Source organism: Rhinopithecus bieti, unplaced genomic scaffold (genome assembly GCF_001698545.2).
Source record: "Rhinopithecus bieti isolate Rb0 unplaced genomic scaffold, ASM169854v2 scaffold_662, whole genome shotgun sequence".
Classification (NCBI taxonomy): Eukaryota; Metazoa; Chordata; class Mammalia; order Primates; family Cercopithecidae; genus Rhinopithecus; species Rhinopithecus bieti.
This window is the reverse complement of record NW_016803231.1, coordinates 147,680-166,551: the sequence shown is the minus strand read 5'-3', so window position 1 is coordinate 166,551 and position 18,872 is coordinate 147,680. Positions and strand designations below refer to the sequence as shown.

General features: G+C 35.4%; 1 protein-coding gene across 5 annotated transcripts in view; it reads left to right on the top strand.

Annotated features, from left to right (window-relative positions):
• SCAPER (S-phase cyclin A associated protein in the ER) overlaps positions 1-18,872 on the top strand; it is a 333,543-nt gene that overhangs the window by 211,548 nt on the left and 103,123 nt on the right. For all 5 annotated transcript variants that reach the window (XM_017870307.1, XM_017870315.1, XM_017870326.1 and 2 more), the window contains exons 18-20: positions 623-704; positions 2,160-2,312; positions 3,272-3,379. In XM_017870307.1, coding sequence (XP_017725796.1) covers positions 623-704; positions 2,160-2,312; positions 3,272-3,379 — 343 coding nt within the window. The remainder of the gene's footprint in view (positions 1-622; positions 705-2,159; positions 2,313-3,271; positions 3,380-18,872) is intronic.

Here is an 18,872-nt window from a genome sequence, read left to right as displayed (position 1 = left end):
TCATCTTCTGCTGGCGTGGGGAGATTTGGAGACCTGCTGTATTTTAAGGCTTTCCGAGTCTGCTTATTTTTTATCCTCAACCTTTATCCCTTCCTTCATAAGTGAATAGTTTTTTCAATTTCTGAACTCTTAATGGAATTTTGCTAGTAGAGTCACCTTGCTTATTAGTTTCCCTCTGAAAGCTTAGATTTCAGCTTTCTCAGGAGTGCTTCTCAGCTTTTAAAATATTGATGTCCATTTTTTGTGATTATTTCCTCTTCTACTTTGTTTTTGTGAGTTTATGCCTTTTCTGTTCTTTTTTGTGGTTTAATTGTGTTTTTGGAAGGGAATAGAGACAAATATAGTTTTCAACATGCCATATTTAAATGACAGTCTTTGAGCTAATATTTAAATCCATGCCTGGGTCCAGAAATCCATTTCATAACTGATAATCTCTATTGTTTCCCAAACATTTAATTAGCGATATACCTGGGATTTAGTAGGGACTCTAAGAAGAATATTTAAAAAAAAAAAAATAGCCCTTTAGACTATATAAGCCTATGTATCCTAATTGTATTTTTGAGCCTCATGAGATTTGTTACTTTAAGCAGTTGAGTTTATAATTTTTACTATCTTCTTACAGAGACAGGGAAGAACGATTGGCAGCACTCACAGCTGCTCAACAAGAAGCTATGGAAGAGTTACAGAAAAAAATTCAGCTCAAGGTAAGGATATTACATATTTTTAAATTGAAATTTTAGAGCTTGCAGTGTAGCATGAGATCAACATTTTGTAGAGCAAAAATTGAATTAATTTGTATTCTAAATCTTTGCACAGCAAAGCTTATATGATTTCGCTATGATCATTTCTAACTCAGTATCTGGAAACTAAGTTTACTTTGATATGGTAGAGCCATTGAGGAAAAAAATTTAAGGAAGTTTATTTAACATTTCCTGTTTTTACTAAGCAATTTGTTAATGACTTGAAGGCATTACTGGTAGGCTTCTTATATTCATAGGTTTTAATCACTCAAAAGTAAATTAAAAGATGTTTCTTATGATTTGCTTCACTTGAGTTCAGTGCTTATGAATTGCATAATTGTAGCTTGGGAGATTATGATAAACTGATAGTTTCTAGAAAATTTTTAGCATCACTACAACCTGTAGGCAGTCTCTAACAGTATGAATGTTTCATATTATGTCACGGTTATTTACATGCTGGCTCCTCACAGGGATAGTAAAACCCTTAAGTTAGAAGACCATATTTTACTATTTGTATAGTCCTGGAAATTTATCATTCATTTAAATTTATTGTAGCAGGTATTTATTGAGCCTTGTTGTAGGCAGGGGAATGCAGAGATAAGGCATGGTTCTGATTTTTAAGAAACTCTTCATTTACTTTAAATTCAGGTGCTAAGTGCATAACCTCCACATAGAGAGAGGCATACATGAAATGCTGTGGAAGCACAGAAGAGGACACTTAGTCTAACATGAGGAGTGTCAGAGGTCAGGGAAGTGATTTTAAAGAACACTTCCTGAGCTGGATCTTGAAAGGAGGATGAGTAAAATAGATAGGTAGGTGGGATGCCATCCTAGCCATATGAAATAGATGAGTGTAAGTACAAAGGTCTGAAATAGTGTTTTTCCCCCAGGATTGTCACTGGAGGTATAAAAATGGAGTAGGTTATAGGATTAGTCATGATGGGCCTTGCTTGCTGTATGGATAAGCATGTGCTTTACCTATAGGTTAACATTTCCCATGGTGGGTTCCAGGAAGTGGTTCTCAAAAATATGTTATTGGCAAATAATTTGTAAGTTGATGCCTACTAAAAGCTAGGTGTATTGAGTCATAGATCACAGTGATGTACTGGAGGTTCTGTAAAGTTCTACATTAAAAACCTATTTAGCTTTAGTTTACTGTTTTCCAAATTTATTTGACCATGGAAGCTGTTCTGTAAAACACCTATTAATATCTATCCTGCAGCACACTTTAATAAACATTACTGTTCATGTAGGTGATATTAAAGGGCTTTGTGTAAAGCTTTGTCTTCAGTGTGTAAGTTGCCATACAAACGACATTCTCCTATAATTTTTGAAGTTTTAATGGAAATATTATTTTTCCGAGTTCTCACCATAATTTGAATAATTTTTGAAATTCTTGCACTTTGACTTCATCTACAGCATGATGAAAGTATTCGAAGGCACATGGAACAGATTGAACAAAGAAAAGAAAAAGCTGCTGAGCTAAGCAGTGGGCGACATGCAAATACTGATTATGCCCCCAAACTGACCCCTTATGAAAGAAAGAAGCAGTGTTCTCTCTGCAATGTGCTGGTAGGTTGTTATTATCAATATTATAATGATACAGTTTACTTCTAAAGTTTATGAAACCAGGGAAATATATTCTTCCAGTCTTTTAAAACTTATGCTAAGGCAGGAGAGATGTGGCAACTCACGTCTGTAATTTCAGCACTTTAGGAGTCCAAGGTGGGCGGATCATTTGAGGCCAGGAGTTCAAAACCAGCCTTGCCAACATGGTGAAACCCTGTCTCTACTGAAAATTAGCTGGGCATGGTGGTGCATGTCTATGATCCCAGATACTCAGGAGGCTGAGGCATGAGAATCCTTTGAACCCAGGAGGCAGAGGTTGCAGTGAGCCAAGATTGTGCCACTGCACTTCAGCCTGGGTGACAAAGCAAGACTCTGTTTCAAAAAATAAAATAAAACTCATGCTAAGGCATCTGCTGAGTGACCTGGATTTCTTTCATGATTCTGAATGAAACATCAGCATTTCGGAATAGCAGTAAAAGTGCTAAAGAATATAGTTACTATTAAAATGGATGATTACCTGCTTAATGTGATAGCCCAAGTCAGTATTTTTGGGGTACTAGGTCTAAAAAAAGAAAACAACATTTTCACTGCTGAGACTTGAATCTTCAAACCTAGAGGAAATAATTTCCTCTTAGGCTGACTATAGCATGTCTTTTTTTTTTTTTTTTGAGACAAGTATCGCTTTGTCACCCAGGCTGGATTGCAGTGGCGCGATCTTGGCTCACTGCAACCTCCGCCTCCCGGGTTCCAGCAATTCTCCTGCCTCAGCCTCCTGAGTCTTTTTTTTAACCATTTGTCTTCTAGAGGATTCTCAGAATTATGTTTGAGGAAACTATTTTTAAGACTAATATGTAAATACTAGGTGGATCTCAACTCACATATCATATACTGGACTGAATGTGTAGTGTTTAAAATTCATATAATGTTATATTGATTACATTGCTTTGATTTTATGCTTTTAGATCTCTTCAGAGGTGTATCTTTTTAGCCATGTTAAAGGGAGAAAACACCAGCAAGCTGTGAGAGAGAATAGCAGCATCCAGGGTCGTGAACTTTCAGATGAAGAAGTGGTAAACTTTATTTTTGTTCATTTGCAGTTGTTTATTGAGTACCCAATATGTGCTGTTTTATTATAAAGAATTCCATGTTTATATTTATTTCTATGATTATTTAAAACTAAATTTAGCACTTAATAGCTACTACAATATAGTGTACAAATGTGTCATTATTTTAGTGTATATATTAATTTAACAAGAAGGATAGAAACAAGAATTTAATGCTGTTATTTACATAATTTCAGTATAAGGAAAGGTTATGGTATATTGATATTTTAATAATGCAGGAAAATAATTACTCAGTGACGTGCCACATTTCTTGGAAAACAGTTAACCACATAAATTTCACTTAAGAGGATAATTTTGGATCAGTATACCATTTAGAAGCTTTTGGAAATTCATTATTTCTTCACACATAATTATTGTCAACATGGAATTTAGATTTGTATAAATATATATATGAATATTTTTCATTTAACTCTTTTGAAACTTGGATGACATAGGTAGATAATCTGTGAATTTGCTGTCCTATTTATTATAGTAAATTTTTAAAACTACTCAAGAATGAGAAATTCATATTTGTTAAGCAACTCTTAAGCCGTCCAGGAAAAGTTTTTGTGGGTTCTTTGAGGGCAGGTCCCTTTATGTAGGTGCATGTGTATATTTAACTTTTTTTTTTTTAGGTATGGCATTCATTAGTCAAGAGCACAAATCTCAAGTGTATAGCTAATGAATTTTTACATATGTATAAACTGATATAAAACCACCCAGATCATAATATAGACCATTTGTTGTACCCTTTGGGTTCCTCTTATGCCCCCTCCTAGTTGTGTCCCCAAAAGTTAACTACTATGAATTTTTGCATCATGATTTACTCTTGCCTATCCTTGAATTTCATATAAATGGTATCATGCAGTATGTATTCTTTTGTGCCTGACTTCATACATTCATACTTAAGCCTGTGAAATTTATCCCTGTTGTCTATGTGAAGCTGTAGTTATTTTTCTTAGCTTTATGTCGGTGCCTTCCTATGTACCATCAGGAACACATCTGTAGTTGAATAGTATTTGGCTTACTGACTTGCTAAAATAAGGGAAAACAGGAAGAGCCAGGATGGCTGACTAGATGCAGCCAGGAAGAGCATCTCTCCCACCCAGAGACCAGACCATCAAGAAGGCTAGCACACTCCGAGCAGATCTTCTGAGGAAGGCATTGAGATTAGAGGGAGGGAAGGCCCACCCTGAGCTGAAGCTGCAGGAGAAAGTGGGGAACGCCGCCTGGCTTTGCAGAGCACCAGGACTCTCTTCTGAGGAAGAGGTGGCTAACTAAGCAAGGAGTGACCCACTCTCATCACAGACCTCTGGAATCCTAGCTGCAGGAGACCCCATGACTCCCATGGACATTTGAGCTGACAGGGAGAATTGCTTGGAGAGGTGGCAGGGACTGGAGTCCAGCTTGCGAAGAGCCCAGAGAGTTTGACACAGGAACAGCTGCTGTGGAGGGCAGCCAGAGATGCTCAACCCCCAAGTCTCACTGTGTTCCCCTAGGTGGCTTTGGTCATTGTTGTCTGTCAGACCTGCACACAGCAGTGCTGTCTTGACAGTGGAACAGGGCCGGTGTGATCTGAGCACCTTGGTCTGATGACGTCTCCCAGGGTCCCTGCCTGGTCATGCCTTCTTGCAGTGCAGACTTGAATGCCCAAACGAGGTGCTTCTAGGTGGCTGCCACCATAGCTCCTATCCCAGGAGACCCTGCCTAACCATCAGAGAGCTTCTGCAGATGGGCCCCTGCTGGCGCGCAACTGCCCATAGCCTCTCCCCACCACTTTCTGGCAGCTGCATGGACTTTGCCACCACGCTGCTACAGGTGCCGGTGCAAGTGTGGACTCTGTTGCCACTGCACTGCCATCACCAGTGTGCGAATATGTGTTCACACTCTACCAACTGCAATTACATGCATGCGGAACCTGTGACTGCTAGCCTGTGCACTTGGACCTGATACCACTGTGCTGATGAAGTGATTTTGCCAGCGCCTGCCATTGAAGTATTGTTGCCAGCGGACAGGGAACACCTTAGCCACTCTAGTGCAGCAAGTGCTTAACCTTGAGGTTCCAAACCGTGGGCCTGGTCTCATTCCCCTGGGGCATGCAGTCCAGCACTGCTGAAATCATCCAGAAACAAAGCCAGTTCACTGAACGCAGTGTATACTACAGTCAAACCCTCAAGGGCATCAAAGAATATAAAAACAAAAAGCCTCATCCAAAGGACAACAATTTCAAAGATGAAAGGAACATCCTTTCATGTTAAAAACCCTCAACAAACTAGGAATTGAAGGAACATAGCTCAAAATAATAAGAGCCATCTATGACAAACCCACAGCCAACGTCCTACTGGAGGGGCAAAAACTAGAAGCATTCCCCTTGAGAACTGGAATGAGACAAGGATTTCGACTCTCACTACTCCTATTCAATATAGTACTGTAAGGCCTAGCCAGAGCAATCAGGCAAGAGAAAGAATCAGAGGCATCCAAATAGCTTGAAAAAAGTGAAACTCTTTCCCTTTGCAGGTTATACAGTTCTATACCTGGAAAACCTCAAAGGGTCTGCCCAAAAGCTCCTAGATCTGATAAACAACTTCAGTGAGGTTTCAGGACACAAAACGAATGTACAAAAATCAGTAGCGTTTCTACACAGCAACAGCATCAAAGCTGAGAGCCAAATCAAGAACTCAGTCTCATTCAAATTAGCTACAGAAAGAATTTAAAAAGCCTGGGAATACAGCTAAACAAGGAGGTGAAAGATCTCTACAGATGAGAATTACAAAATATTGCTCAAAAATATCAAAGATAACGCAAACAAATGCAAAAATGTTCCATGCTCATGGATAGGAAGAGTCAGTATTGTTAACATGGGCATACGGCCCAAAGCAATTTGCAGATTCAGTGCTATTCCTATCAAACTACCAATGACATTCTTCACAGAATTAGAAAAAACTATTCTAAAATTCATATAGAACCAAAAAAGATAGCCCAGTCTGAGCTCACTTTTTTTGTGAATTTTTTAACTTGGAAGAATTTTGCCCCTCAAGTTTTAACCACTTTGATGACTCTAAACTCCAAATTCTGTCTCCTCAGCTCACTAAGACTGCTACTCTGCTTGCACTATGCTCCCATGCCAGAAATTGGCATAAACCCTGAAGGAAGTATCCAGAATGAATGTACAGCTACATTTTATGTGCTTGCCTTTTTTTAGGCATCATAGTCTTTCAAGTCCTGTGTTGGCTTTTGTTCCTTTCAAATAGTCGCTTTGTGTATTTTGTGCAACTTTTGGCATTAGATTAGTCCAGTACAAGCCAGTTCACGGTAGCTAGAATTAAAAGTCTCCAGTGTTTGAGCCCTGCATATTCATGTTTGATATAATGCTTGACATATAGTTAAGGTTATTTATAAATATCCATTGAGTTGAATCAAAATGAAAAGTTTATGCAGAGTGGCTTGAAGGTACCATTGGAGTAGACCTCTCAATTTCACCTTTGTAAATTCTGAGTACTTTTAATATAAGTGAAATGGAATGTGGAACTAATAATCTAGTTTACCTCAAATAATTTTCTGCCTTTTACTCAAATTGTGTAAGTATTGTAAGAGAGAATAGTATGGAGTTTTTTATTACTTAAATCTTTCATGATTACCCCCATTTTCTACTTGAGTTTTCGGTTTAGAACTATAGTCACGTATTTGTGTACTCTACTTTGAAAAAAAATCCTTAATTGCCTCAATTACTTGTAATAATTCCCATTGTAAAGGATATTCTTTCCTTTATAAAAATTATTTGCGGCCAGGCGCAGTGACTCATACCTGTAATCCCAGCATTTTGGGAGACTGAGGCAGGTGGCTCACCTGAGGTCAGGAGTTCAAGACCAGCCTGGCTGACATGGTGAAACGCTGTCTCTACTAAAAATACAAAAATTAGCTGGGCGTGGTGATGCGCGCCTGTAATCTCAGCTACTTTGGAGGCTGAGGCAGGAGAATTGCTTGAACCCAGAAGGTGGAGGTTGCAAGTGAGCCGAGATCATGCCATTGCACTCCAGCCTGGGTGACAGAGTGAGACTTGTTATCAAAAAAAAATTATTTGTAATTAATTTCCATTAATAAAACAGCTAAAAATATTATTTAATTTACAAAAAATCATTTTTTCTGGAATATGGTATTAAGTAAACTGAAATAGAAATTTCACGTTTTTATTTCAATGAGAAAAGATTCGAAGCAAATAATAGGAATAACACACTTTGGAAGAAAAATGTGCAATATTATCTGATTTTTGTAGCCATAGCAGTCTTGTGTTTAGCCATTATGATTTGAGATTTGATTGGTGTGTTCATTTTGTGTACTGTTTCAGTTTGAATGAATTAAATTTTCTTAAAGTTCTTACTTAATTCATGTCGTTATTCTTGGTTATAGCCTCTTCTTCCTGAAAACAGATGTATAATATAGCATATGAATTATGTGATATAAAAAGGCTATTTTCTGTTACTCTCATGGAAGTTCAGTTTTTTAATCAGTAGAGGGTATCTATAGTACACATACTTGTTCTACTTAAAGTTATTACTTGTCATCTATGATGTCTTTATATTATATACACCTTTTCTGTGACCTTTCTTCTTTGACATATAAGATTTTATTTATATTACCTCTGACCTAATAAAATGGTACCTTTGACCTTATGAACTTAACATCTCAGATAACTTACTCTTGATCTTTGACACATTTTGATTTTTAAGCCTGTTCAACATAATAGGTCACTGCTGAGGAAGAAAGCTTTATTATTTTGTGTTTTTATTGTAATTTGGGCAGTTTTCTAGTATTTCTTGAGACTTAACAAAAGGGACTATGTTTGACGTTTATATTTGATTTTTTTTCTCATTCATCTTAGAATTCAAATGATTAAAAGGTGATTTTAAAGGTCAAAATGGGTACTAGTTTTAAATACATTCTAAAATTTAACTTTTACATGCATTGCTAAATCAATGAAGTATTATTTTAGTACTTGATATCTTTGTGGTCCTGTTTTCACATTATCTAAAGAAGCTGATAGGATCTTTTCTAGAAGTTGCTTGAAGTACATTTAATTGTATATGTAGAATGAATTTAAAAAGATATTTTTTCCATTTGAAATCAGTGTATTTCTATGTTTGTGAGATTCCATTAGCTTCAAACGCATGTAAATTGTACAAACTCTTTTAGTTACCCTGTATACTTATAGAAAAAAATAATAATTTTCATTTGACTCCTGAAAGGTATGAATAGGACCTTCCTGAAGGATCTTAAATTAACTGTAATGTATTGGATGTTTACAACCATATGTGACTTTACAAATAGCATTATTAGTTTCCATGGACAATATATGCCAACTAGGTGATTGAAGAGAAAATAAATTTTAAATTAGGAAAATAAAGAAATTTTAAATTAGCAAAAACATAAAGACATCACTGTATTTAATGAAATGTAAGCTGACTGTTTCGGCCAGGGTGTGCCTGGCAGTGAGATCAAAAGAAGTGGCAAGATGTTTCCCAGAATTATGATAGTCTGGGAAATAAAAGATAATTCCATATAGACCCATTTATTTCCTTACTTTGCTTGCCTTTGTAGAAGTAGTATTCACTATCATTTTATAATCACGTTATGAAACATCTTATTTGCCTTTCAACACGAAATCAAGTCAAATGAGCAAACTAGAAGTAATTTAAAATAAATCTTCAGTTTTTTTTCCCATTGAATACCTCAGTAGGTTTAGTAAGTTTAAGACAATTTGAGGAATGATTTTAAAACATACTGTCCTTTAAGGCATAGCTTCCATTGACTTGATTTTTCTCCTTAATAGTATAGGAAAAATTTTATAGGGGTGTGTGTGTGTGTGTGTGTGTGTAAGTAAATGTATATGTATTCAGTATATAATGCACACATATAGCTGATTATTAATTTATATATTCTAAGTTTTCATACTGTGATATGCAGAGAATATGTGGCTTTATATTTCTGGCTGATTTATTGATCTTCTTTATTTAGTTGAAGGAAATTTTTTAGATTCCACTTATTAGGTCAAGGAAAAATATTTAAGTAAACAGTTTTTTGTTTTTTTGTTTTTTTCTTTTTTCAAGATGGAGTCTTGCTCCATCGCTCAGGCTGGAGTGAAGTTGCTTGATCTTGGCTCACTGCAACCTCTGCCTCCTGGGTTCAAGCAATTCTCCTGTCTCAGCCTCCCAAGTAGCTGGGACTACAGGCGCCTGCCACCACACTGGCTAATTTTTGTGTTTTTTTTAGTAGAGGTAGGGTTTTACCATGTCAGCCAGGCTGGTCTCAAACTCTTGACCTCAGGTGATCCACCCGCCTCGGCCTCCCAAAGTGCTGGGATTACAGGTATGAACCACCACGCCTGACCACAAATAATTTTTATAAAGGAAAGAATACAAGCTTGCTTTTTAGAGTTTTAGAATTAACTCAAAAGAGAAGAATTAATAATTAAGTTGACTCTTAACAGATTTTTAGCTGTATTAGTCAAGGTGTAAAATTCGGAGTGCAAAGTGACCTTAGAGTTACACTAGTAGCTAGTTTGGTAACTTGGCATTTTAAACTGAATGAAATTAAGACTTTGTTTTACCCTGTTACTTTCTAATTTGCAGTTTTAATTTAATCAATTTATAGGTTTTTATAAATATGTTTTATCATATTAAAGAAGGTCCTTTCTATCTCTAATTTTATAAGATCTTAAAATAATAAATCGTTATTAATTTGGGTTGAACTTTTTCTCCATCTTATGATTGCTTTTCTCCTTTAATTACAGCAAGAAGTATTTTTTGGGCAAAATTGCAAAATTCTTTTTTCAATTTGTTTATGTGATATCTTAATGGCTTGTCTATATTAATATTTAACTTAATTTGGTCATGATTTTAAAAGTACATAGTTAAATTTGTTTTAAAATATCTTATTTATTATTTTCTTTCTCAAGATTGTATCTCTTCATATATAAACTGACTAGATTTTCCTGTTGTGTTTTTATTACTGGGAACATGTTGCATAAATAGAAATTGTCTCTTCCTTTGGTTTTATTTAATATATCTATAAAATTATATGTTCCTGTATGTGTTTTTTGGGAAAAATTTGTTTTCTGTGGTAAAATACACATAACTTAATATGTGCCATCTTAACTATTTTTCCAACTTTATTAAGGTATAGTTGACAAAAATTGTGTATATTCAATTGTATACATTCAGTGTGTACAACATAATGGTTTGTATATTAATGCAAACACTGTGTAGTGATTGCCACAATTAGTTTTGTTTCTGTATACTAACAATGAACTTTCTGAAAAAGAAATTAATAAAATTATCTCATTCATAATAGCATCAAAAAGTAGAATATTTTGGAATAAATTTAACCAAGGAGGTGAAAAGTCTTTTCACTGAAAACTATAAGATACTGATGAGAGAAATTGAAGAAGATATAAATAAGTGAAGATATCCTGTGTTCATGGATTGGAAGAATTAGTACTGTTAAAGTGTCCATACACTCCAAAGCAATGTATAGATTCAATGTAATCCCCATCAAAATTTCAATGACATTTTTAATAGAAGTAGAAAAAACCTCCTAAAATTTGTATGGAATCACAAAAAAACCTGAGTAGTCAAAGCAATCCTGAGAAAGAACAAAGCTGGAGGCATTACACTCCCTGATTTCAAAGTCAAATACAAAGCGATAGTTACCATCTTAACCCTTTTTAAGTATATATTATAGTTTAGTGTCATTAAGTTCATTCACATTGTTATGCTACCGTCACCACTGTTAATCCACAGAACTCTTTTCATCTTGAACATCTGAAAATCTGTGCCCATTAAACATTAACTTTCCATTCCCTCCTACCTCCAGACCCTGGTGATCACTATTATAATTTCTTGTTTTTCATGGCCCTGTCAGTTTTGAGGAGTGCTGGGTGAGGCATTTTGCAGAATATCTCTCATTTGGGTTCGCCTGATGACTGAAGTAGGTTTGTAGATTTTTTTTTCTCATGATTACCCAGGATTATATATTTTGGTGGGAATATCATAGAGTTGAAATGTCCTTTGGGCACATCATATCAGAGATACATACAATTATAACTTATTTCTTGCCACAGTAGTGTTTGCAATGTTTCTTCACTGTGAAGTGACTATTTTTTCTTTTCCATACCTTGGAAGCAGGTTTCAAGGGATTGGGATACCTGTGGGAGGGATTAGGTTTCAGCTTCCAGAGGAGGACTATCTATCTATAATTTTCGGAATCCTTCTGTTAAGGAAGGTTTGCCCATATTCCTTATTTATTTATTCATCTTTTATATCAGATATAATTTTTTTTTACTTTGAGTTATATTCTAGTATACATTATCTTATTGCTAATACTGTTCCAGCTTTGGTGATTATGAACTCGTTCAGTCAGTTTTGTGTCTTTTGACATTGCCCTGTTTAGTTTTTTTTGAACACTTCTTTACTGGCATTTTATAATCTTGTAAGCAGCAGCCTTATCTGGTATTCTTCCTTTTCTAGCCCTGGAATCAGCCACTTCTCCAAGGAGCTCTGTTTTTTTTGTTTTCAAGGATAACACTTAGAAAACAAGACCTAGATATGAGGGGTGCTCATTATTAACTGAGGTGTCACTGCTTCTAGGCCCTCAGGTTTAGAAGCCATTTTTAGGGGGAGACTTTTCTCTACCATATCAGTTTCTTCTGTCTTCATTGTCTTTTAAGATTTTCCAGATCTTCTTGAGTCAATAATTGATATCTTCTTAGAAGATTACTTTCTTAGGTTAGATTTTCTAATTTATTTTAATAAAAGTATATACACATAGTAGCCTCTTTGAAATCATTAAAATCTGTTTTCTATTTTCTGATTTCAATGTTTTACACTTTCTTTTGCCTTAAACTTGCTAATGGTTTTTAAAATTTTTCTTCTTTCTATCTTTTTTCAGTCTGTTTCTGTTTCATTCCCTCTACCCCGTCTCAATTGAATGATTAATTTGTTTTTATTTGTTCTTGTTTTAAGACATGTTGTTTATTGCCACATATTTCCTTTGATTGAAGACAGTTTGAATTTCATTTTTTTTCGTTTTTAAGAAAGAAGCATTTGGGTCGGGCGCGGTGGCTCACGCCTGTAATCCCAGCACTTTGAAAGGCCAAGGTGGGCGAATCACGAGGTCAGGAGATAGAGACCATCCTGGGTAACATGGTGAAACCTGTCTCTACTAAAAATACAAGAAATTAGTCGGGCATGGTGGCGGGCACCTGTAGTCCCAGCTACTCTGGAGTCTGAGGCAGGAGAATGGCGTGAACCTGGGAGGCGGAGCTTGCGGTGAGCGGAGATCCTGCCACTGCACTCCAGCCTGGGTGACAGAGTGAGACTCCGTCTGAGAAAAAAAAAAAAAAAAGAGGCATTTAAGGCTACAGTAACCAAAACAGCATGGTATCAGTACCAAAACACATATATAGATCAATGGAACAGAACAGAGGCCTCAGAAATAACACCACACATCTACAACCATCTGATCTTTGACAAACCTGACAAAAACAAGCAATGGGTAAAAGAATTACCTATTTAATAAATGGTGTTGGGAAAACTGTCTAGCCATGTGCAGAAAACTGAAACTGGACCCTTTCCTTACACCTTATACAAAAATTAGCTCAAGATGAATTAAAGACTTAAACATAAGACCTAAAACCATAAAAATCCTTGAAGAAAAACCATTTAGGACATAGGCAGTAGGCAAAGATTCATGACTAAACACACGCAAAAAGCAATGGCAACAAAAGCCAAAATTGCACAAATGGTACCTAATTAAACTATAAGAGCTTCTGCCATAACCAATAAGAAACTGTCATCAGAGTGAATAGGCCAACCCTACAGAATGGGAGAAAATTTTTTTTGCAATCTGTCCATCTGACAAAGGGCCCCCAATATGCCAAAACGCTACCAGAACCTACAAAGAACTTAAACAAGTTTACGAAAAGAAAACAACCCCATCAAAAAGTGGGCGAAGGACAAGAACAGACACTGCTCAAAAGAAGACATTTATGCAGCCAACAAACATATGAAGAAAAGCTCATCTTCACTCATTAGAGAAATGCAAATCAAAACCACGATGAGATACCATCTCACACCAGTTAGAATGGCGATCATTCAAGTCAGGAAACAACAGATGTTGGAGAGGATGTGGAGAAATAGTGCTTTTACACTGTTGGTAGGAGTATAAATTAGTTCAACCATTGTGGAAGACAGTGTGGTGATTCCTCAAGGATCTAGAACTAGGAATACCATTTGACCCAGCAGTCCTATTACTGGGTATATACCCAAAGGATTATAAAACATTCTGCTGTAAAGGCACATGTACATGTATGTTTATTGCGGCACTGTACACAATAGCAAAGACTTGGAACTGACCCAAATGCTCATCAGTGATAGACTGGATAAAGAAAAGGTGGCAAATACACACCATGGAATATTTTGCTGCCATAAGAAAGGATGAGTTCATGTCCTTTGCAGGGACATGGATGAAGCTGGAAACCATCATTCTCAGCAAACTAACACAAGAACAGAAAACCAAACACCGCATGTTCTCACTCATAAGTGGAGTTGAACAGTGAGAACACGTGGATACAAGAAGGGGAACATCACACACCGGGACCTGTCGGGGGGTGGGGGGATTAGGGGAGGGATAGCATTAGGAGAAATACTTAATGTAGATCATGGGTTGATGGGTACAGCAAGGCACCATGGCATGTGTATACCTATGTAACAAGCCTGCATGTTCTGCACATGTACCCCGAACTTAAAATATAATAATTAAAAAAAGAGTATGTGTTGCCAATATGAGGACTGTTCTTTGATTTTTAATTTTTACTTGCATTGGATTCTAGTCAGAGATTATGGTTTATATAGGTTCCACTATGAGGAGTTTATTAATTTTTCTTTGTAGTTTAATATATTGTAAAATTTTAAGAATAATCTCTTTTCTCTCTGGGTATATATAACATTTATTAGATCAAATGTCTTAATTATCATGTAAATCTTACTTTTTTATCCGTTTGGTTTTTGTTCATTTAAATCCTTTACTCAAAATGGAAAGAATGCCAATATGCTATTATTGTTATTTCTTCACGTCTCCTTGTATTTTTAAAATCAGTGTTTGCTATTTATGTATTCCAGAGATTTATCATCACAGTCATAACTTTTTATATCTCTTTTACTGGTGAAGTTTACCTTTTAAGAGTATGAAGCATCCCTCTTTCCTATTTAATGCCTCTTTCCTTGAATACTATTTTTGTCTGGTATTAATATTGTAAACCTAGTTTTGTTTAATGCTGCTTAATAGGTCCTCTCCCCACTTGTCCCATTCATAATTTATATTTTGATTTTTGTTACACGTAGGTCTGTTCCTAAAATGTATACTTTTATTTTGGTTGTTTATTGCTTTACAAGAAGAATACGTCACTGTATATAATCTTTATGGACTTGTGCTTTTTCCTTCAATATTATAATGCTTATATTCATCCAAATTACTATGAAGAGCTTTAGTTTGTTGGTTTTGGTTGCTGTACTGTTTTGTAATTATACATGATTTATTTACTATCCTGTTGATTGGTATTTGTGTTGTTTTTAAGTTTTTGGTTTGTAAGTAGTGTTGGTGTTAACATTCCTATGCATACCACTTGTACATATATAAGAGTTTTCCTTGGGTATATACCTAAGGGTGGAATGCTGAGTAGTATGGTATATAAATGTTCAATTTTAGAGACGATCCCATACTGTTTTTCTTATTGGTTGCACCAGTTAGCACACTTACCAGTGATGTATAAAAGATGTAGATTTACATTCTCCACACTCTTGGCATTATATGGGTTTTTAACATTTGCCAATCAAGTAGGTGTACAGTGGTATTTCATTATAGGCTTGATTTTTATTTACATGATCACTAATGACATAAAGCATTTCTTCATGTTTTAGGAAAGTATTTCCTGTTCTGTAAAATGTCTGTGGTTCCATCCTGGCTAACATGGTGAGACCCCGTCTCTACTAAAAATACAAAAAAAAAAAAAAGAAAAATTAGCTGGGTGTGTTGGCAGGTGCCTGTAATCCCCGCTACTGGGGAGGCTGAGACAGGAGAATGGTGTGAACCGGGGAGGCGGAGGTTGCAGTGAGCCAAGATCGTGCCAATGTACTTCAGCTTGGGCGACAGTGGGAGACTCCATCTCAAAAATAAAAAATAAAAAATGTCTGTGGCTGTTCTTCCCCTTTTCTGTTGGGTTCTATTGGGTTGTTTACTTTTGCTTTTTATTTTTAGGCTTTTTTCATAAATTGTTACTAATTTTTTATTAGTTATATATATATTGGAGATATCTGTAACAGTTTTAAACTTAGATTTTGATATTCTTATGTCTATTAGCAAAAAATATTAATTTCAACAATCAAATTTACCCATATTGTCTTTTATAGATAGTACTTTTGTGTTCTGCTTCAAAATCCTCTCTTTCGACGTGTTTCACCTATATTTTCTTTCCATTAAGTGTTTTGAAGTTTTGTTTTTGACATTTAAATCTTCAATCCACTTTGAGTTATTTTTTACAGCTCCTTTTATTGGATTCTTCTTTCACCATCTCACGTGTCACCTCTGTTTTATGCTACATTTCATGCATGCATGAACTGTTTATGGCTTCCCTATGCTTATTTGTCTGCTCCATTATCATGTTACCTTACTTAATAAACTTGTTCTTATACACAGGAGGACAAGATGTTTCTTGTGGCTTCTTGTCCTTTTACTCATCCTTATACATTATAGAATTGTCAAGTTCTATCAAAAACTGTCCAGAATTGTTTTAAATCAGATCATTTGGGAAATAATTCACACTTCCTGATATTCTTCTTATTTGGGAATGTCATATCATTACATTTCAATTAGGCCTTTAAGAATATTTGTTAATAAGTAAGGTTTTATAATTCCCCCTACTGGTATTTTTTACCTGTTACTTTGTTGCTCTGTAGAAATGCAAATGATTTTGCGTATCAAGTTCATATTTAGCCCTCTTGTTAAACTCTTCTTTCCAGTAACTTGTCTGTAGATTGAGGTTTCTATGTAAAGAATCACATTGCAAATAATAAAGTTGTATCGCTTATTTCCATTGTTTATAACTCATATTTACTTTTGTTTTTTTATCACACTGAGTCATATCTGTAGTACAATGGTGAACACATGTGGTGGTGGCATTCTGTCTCATATCTGATTTTAAAGAATATGAGTCTAAAGTTTTCTCACTTAAAATGATGTTTGCTTTAGGTGTTTAGTAATGAGTCTTTTCAGTTAAGGAAGTTTCTTTTTCTAATTTCTAAATATTGGCTTATTTATTTGTTGTTTAGTCTTTTAGTATAGTGACATATTTATTTCCTAATATGAAACTATTTTTGCTAAGCTGGAATAACCCTAATTCATTACTGGTATATTATCTTTTGTGTGTATTCTTTGCTAATATTTTGTTCACTACTATTGCATATACATTTGTGAGTGATAGAGTTTTATGATTTTTTCTTTTTTACATCATCTTTGGTTATCAGGATTATGCTCATTCAATAAGTTAGAAACTCTTTTTTTTCTGTTTTCTGGAAGATTTGTACAATACCAGGATTGTCTTTTCTTTGAAATTTTGAAAGAAATTCCCTGTAAACCTCATTTGGTCCTTTCTTGGTTGGAAGATTCTTAAACACTTTAGTATTATTAATAATTACTAATGTATTTAAATATTTTATTTCCCTTTGAGTCCCTTCTGCAAAGTTAAGAGTTTTCTAGGAATTTATTTTTACACTGTTTTAAAAATACTTTCATGTAGTTATTGATAGCGTTGTTGTATCTTTTAAGTCTCTACCTCATTTGTAGTTATATCCCTTTCTTAGTCATAATACAGTTTGAGTATCCTTTTATTTTTAGTCTTCCCTTAGTTTTTTTTAAAATTTTAATATCTTAAAATTTATTTAATTTTAATTTTCAATTACTATGGGTATATAATAGTTGTATATAATTATGGGGTACATGTGATGTTTTGATACAGGCATACAATGTGTAATGACCAAATCAGAGTAATTGGGGTATCCATCACCTCCAGTAGATTTTTCTCTGTCCCTTTACATTGAGCATATGGGTGTCATTGCAGATGAGATGGGTCTCTTGAAGATAGCATGTAATTGGGTCTTGCTTTTTTATCTAACTTGCCACTCTGTGCCTTTTAATTGGGACATTTATCCCATTCAGAGTTAATATTGGTATGTGCAGATTTGATCCTGTTATCATGGTGTTAGTTGGTTATTATGCAGACCTGATTGTGTGACTGCTTTATAGTGTCAGTGGTCTATATACTTAAGTGTGTTTTTGTGGAGGCTGGTAGCCATGTTTCCTATCCATATTTAGCACTCCGTCAAGGATCTCTTATAAGGCAGGTCTGTGGTAATGAATTCCCTTAGCATTCGTTTGTCTGAAAGGGGTCTTATTTCTCCTTTACTTTTGAAGCTTAGTTGGGCTGCATGTGAAATTCTTTTTAAATTTTAGAAACATGGTCTTGCTCCATTATAAGGCTGAACTCCAACTCCTGGCCTCAATCGATCCCCCTGCCTCAGCCTCCTGAGTTGCTAGGGTTATAAGTATGAGCTAGCCTGCCCAACTCTTCAATATGAAATTCTTGGTTGGAATTTCTTTTTCTTTAAGAATGCTGAATGTTGACCCCGCCCCCCAATGTCTTCTGTCTCATAAGGTTTCTACTAAACAGTTTGCTGTTAGCTTGATAGTGATTCCTTTTTTAAGTGACCTGTGCCTCCTTTCTAGCTGCCTTTAACATTTTTTTTTCTTTCATTTCGACCTTGGAGAACCTGATGACTGTATGTCTTGGGGATGACCATCTTGTATAGTATTGTGCAGGGTTCTCTGTGTTTTCTGAAGTTGAATGTTGGCCTTTCTAGCATGGTCAGGGAAATTTTCATGGATGATACCCTCAGATGTGTTTTCCATATGTTCATGCTTCGTGTCTTTCAGGGATGCCAACGCATCATAGATTTGGTCTTAATACATAATCCCATATTTCTCAGAGGTTTTTGTCATTTTTTGGGGGGGGGGGTCATTTTTCTTTATTCTGTTTTCTTTATTTTGTTTGACTGAGTTAATTTGGAGAACCAGTCTTTGTGATCTAAGATTCTATCCTCAGCTTGGTCGATTCTGCTGTTAATATTTGTGATTGTATTATGAGATTCTCGAAGTGAGTTTTTCGGCTCTGTCATCAATTTTTTTTTCATAAAATGAGCACTTCATTTTTTTTTTTTTTTACTTTAAGTTCTAGGGTATATGTGCATAACGTGCAGGTTTGTTACATATGTATACTTGTGCCATGTTGGTGTGCTGCACCCATCAACTCGTCAGCACCCATCAATTCGTTATTTATATCAGGTATAACTCCCAG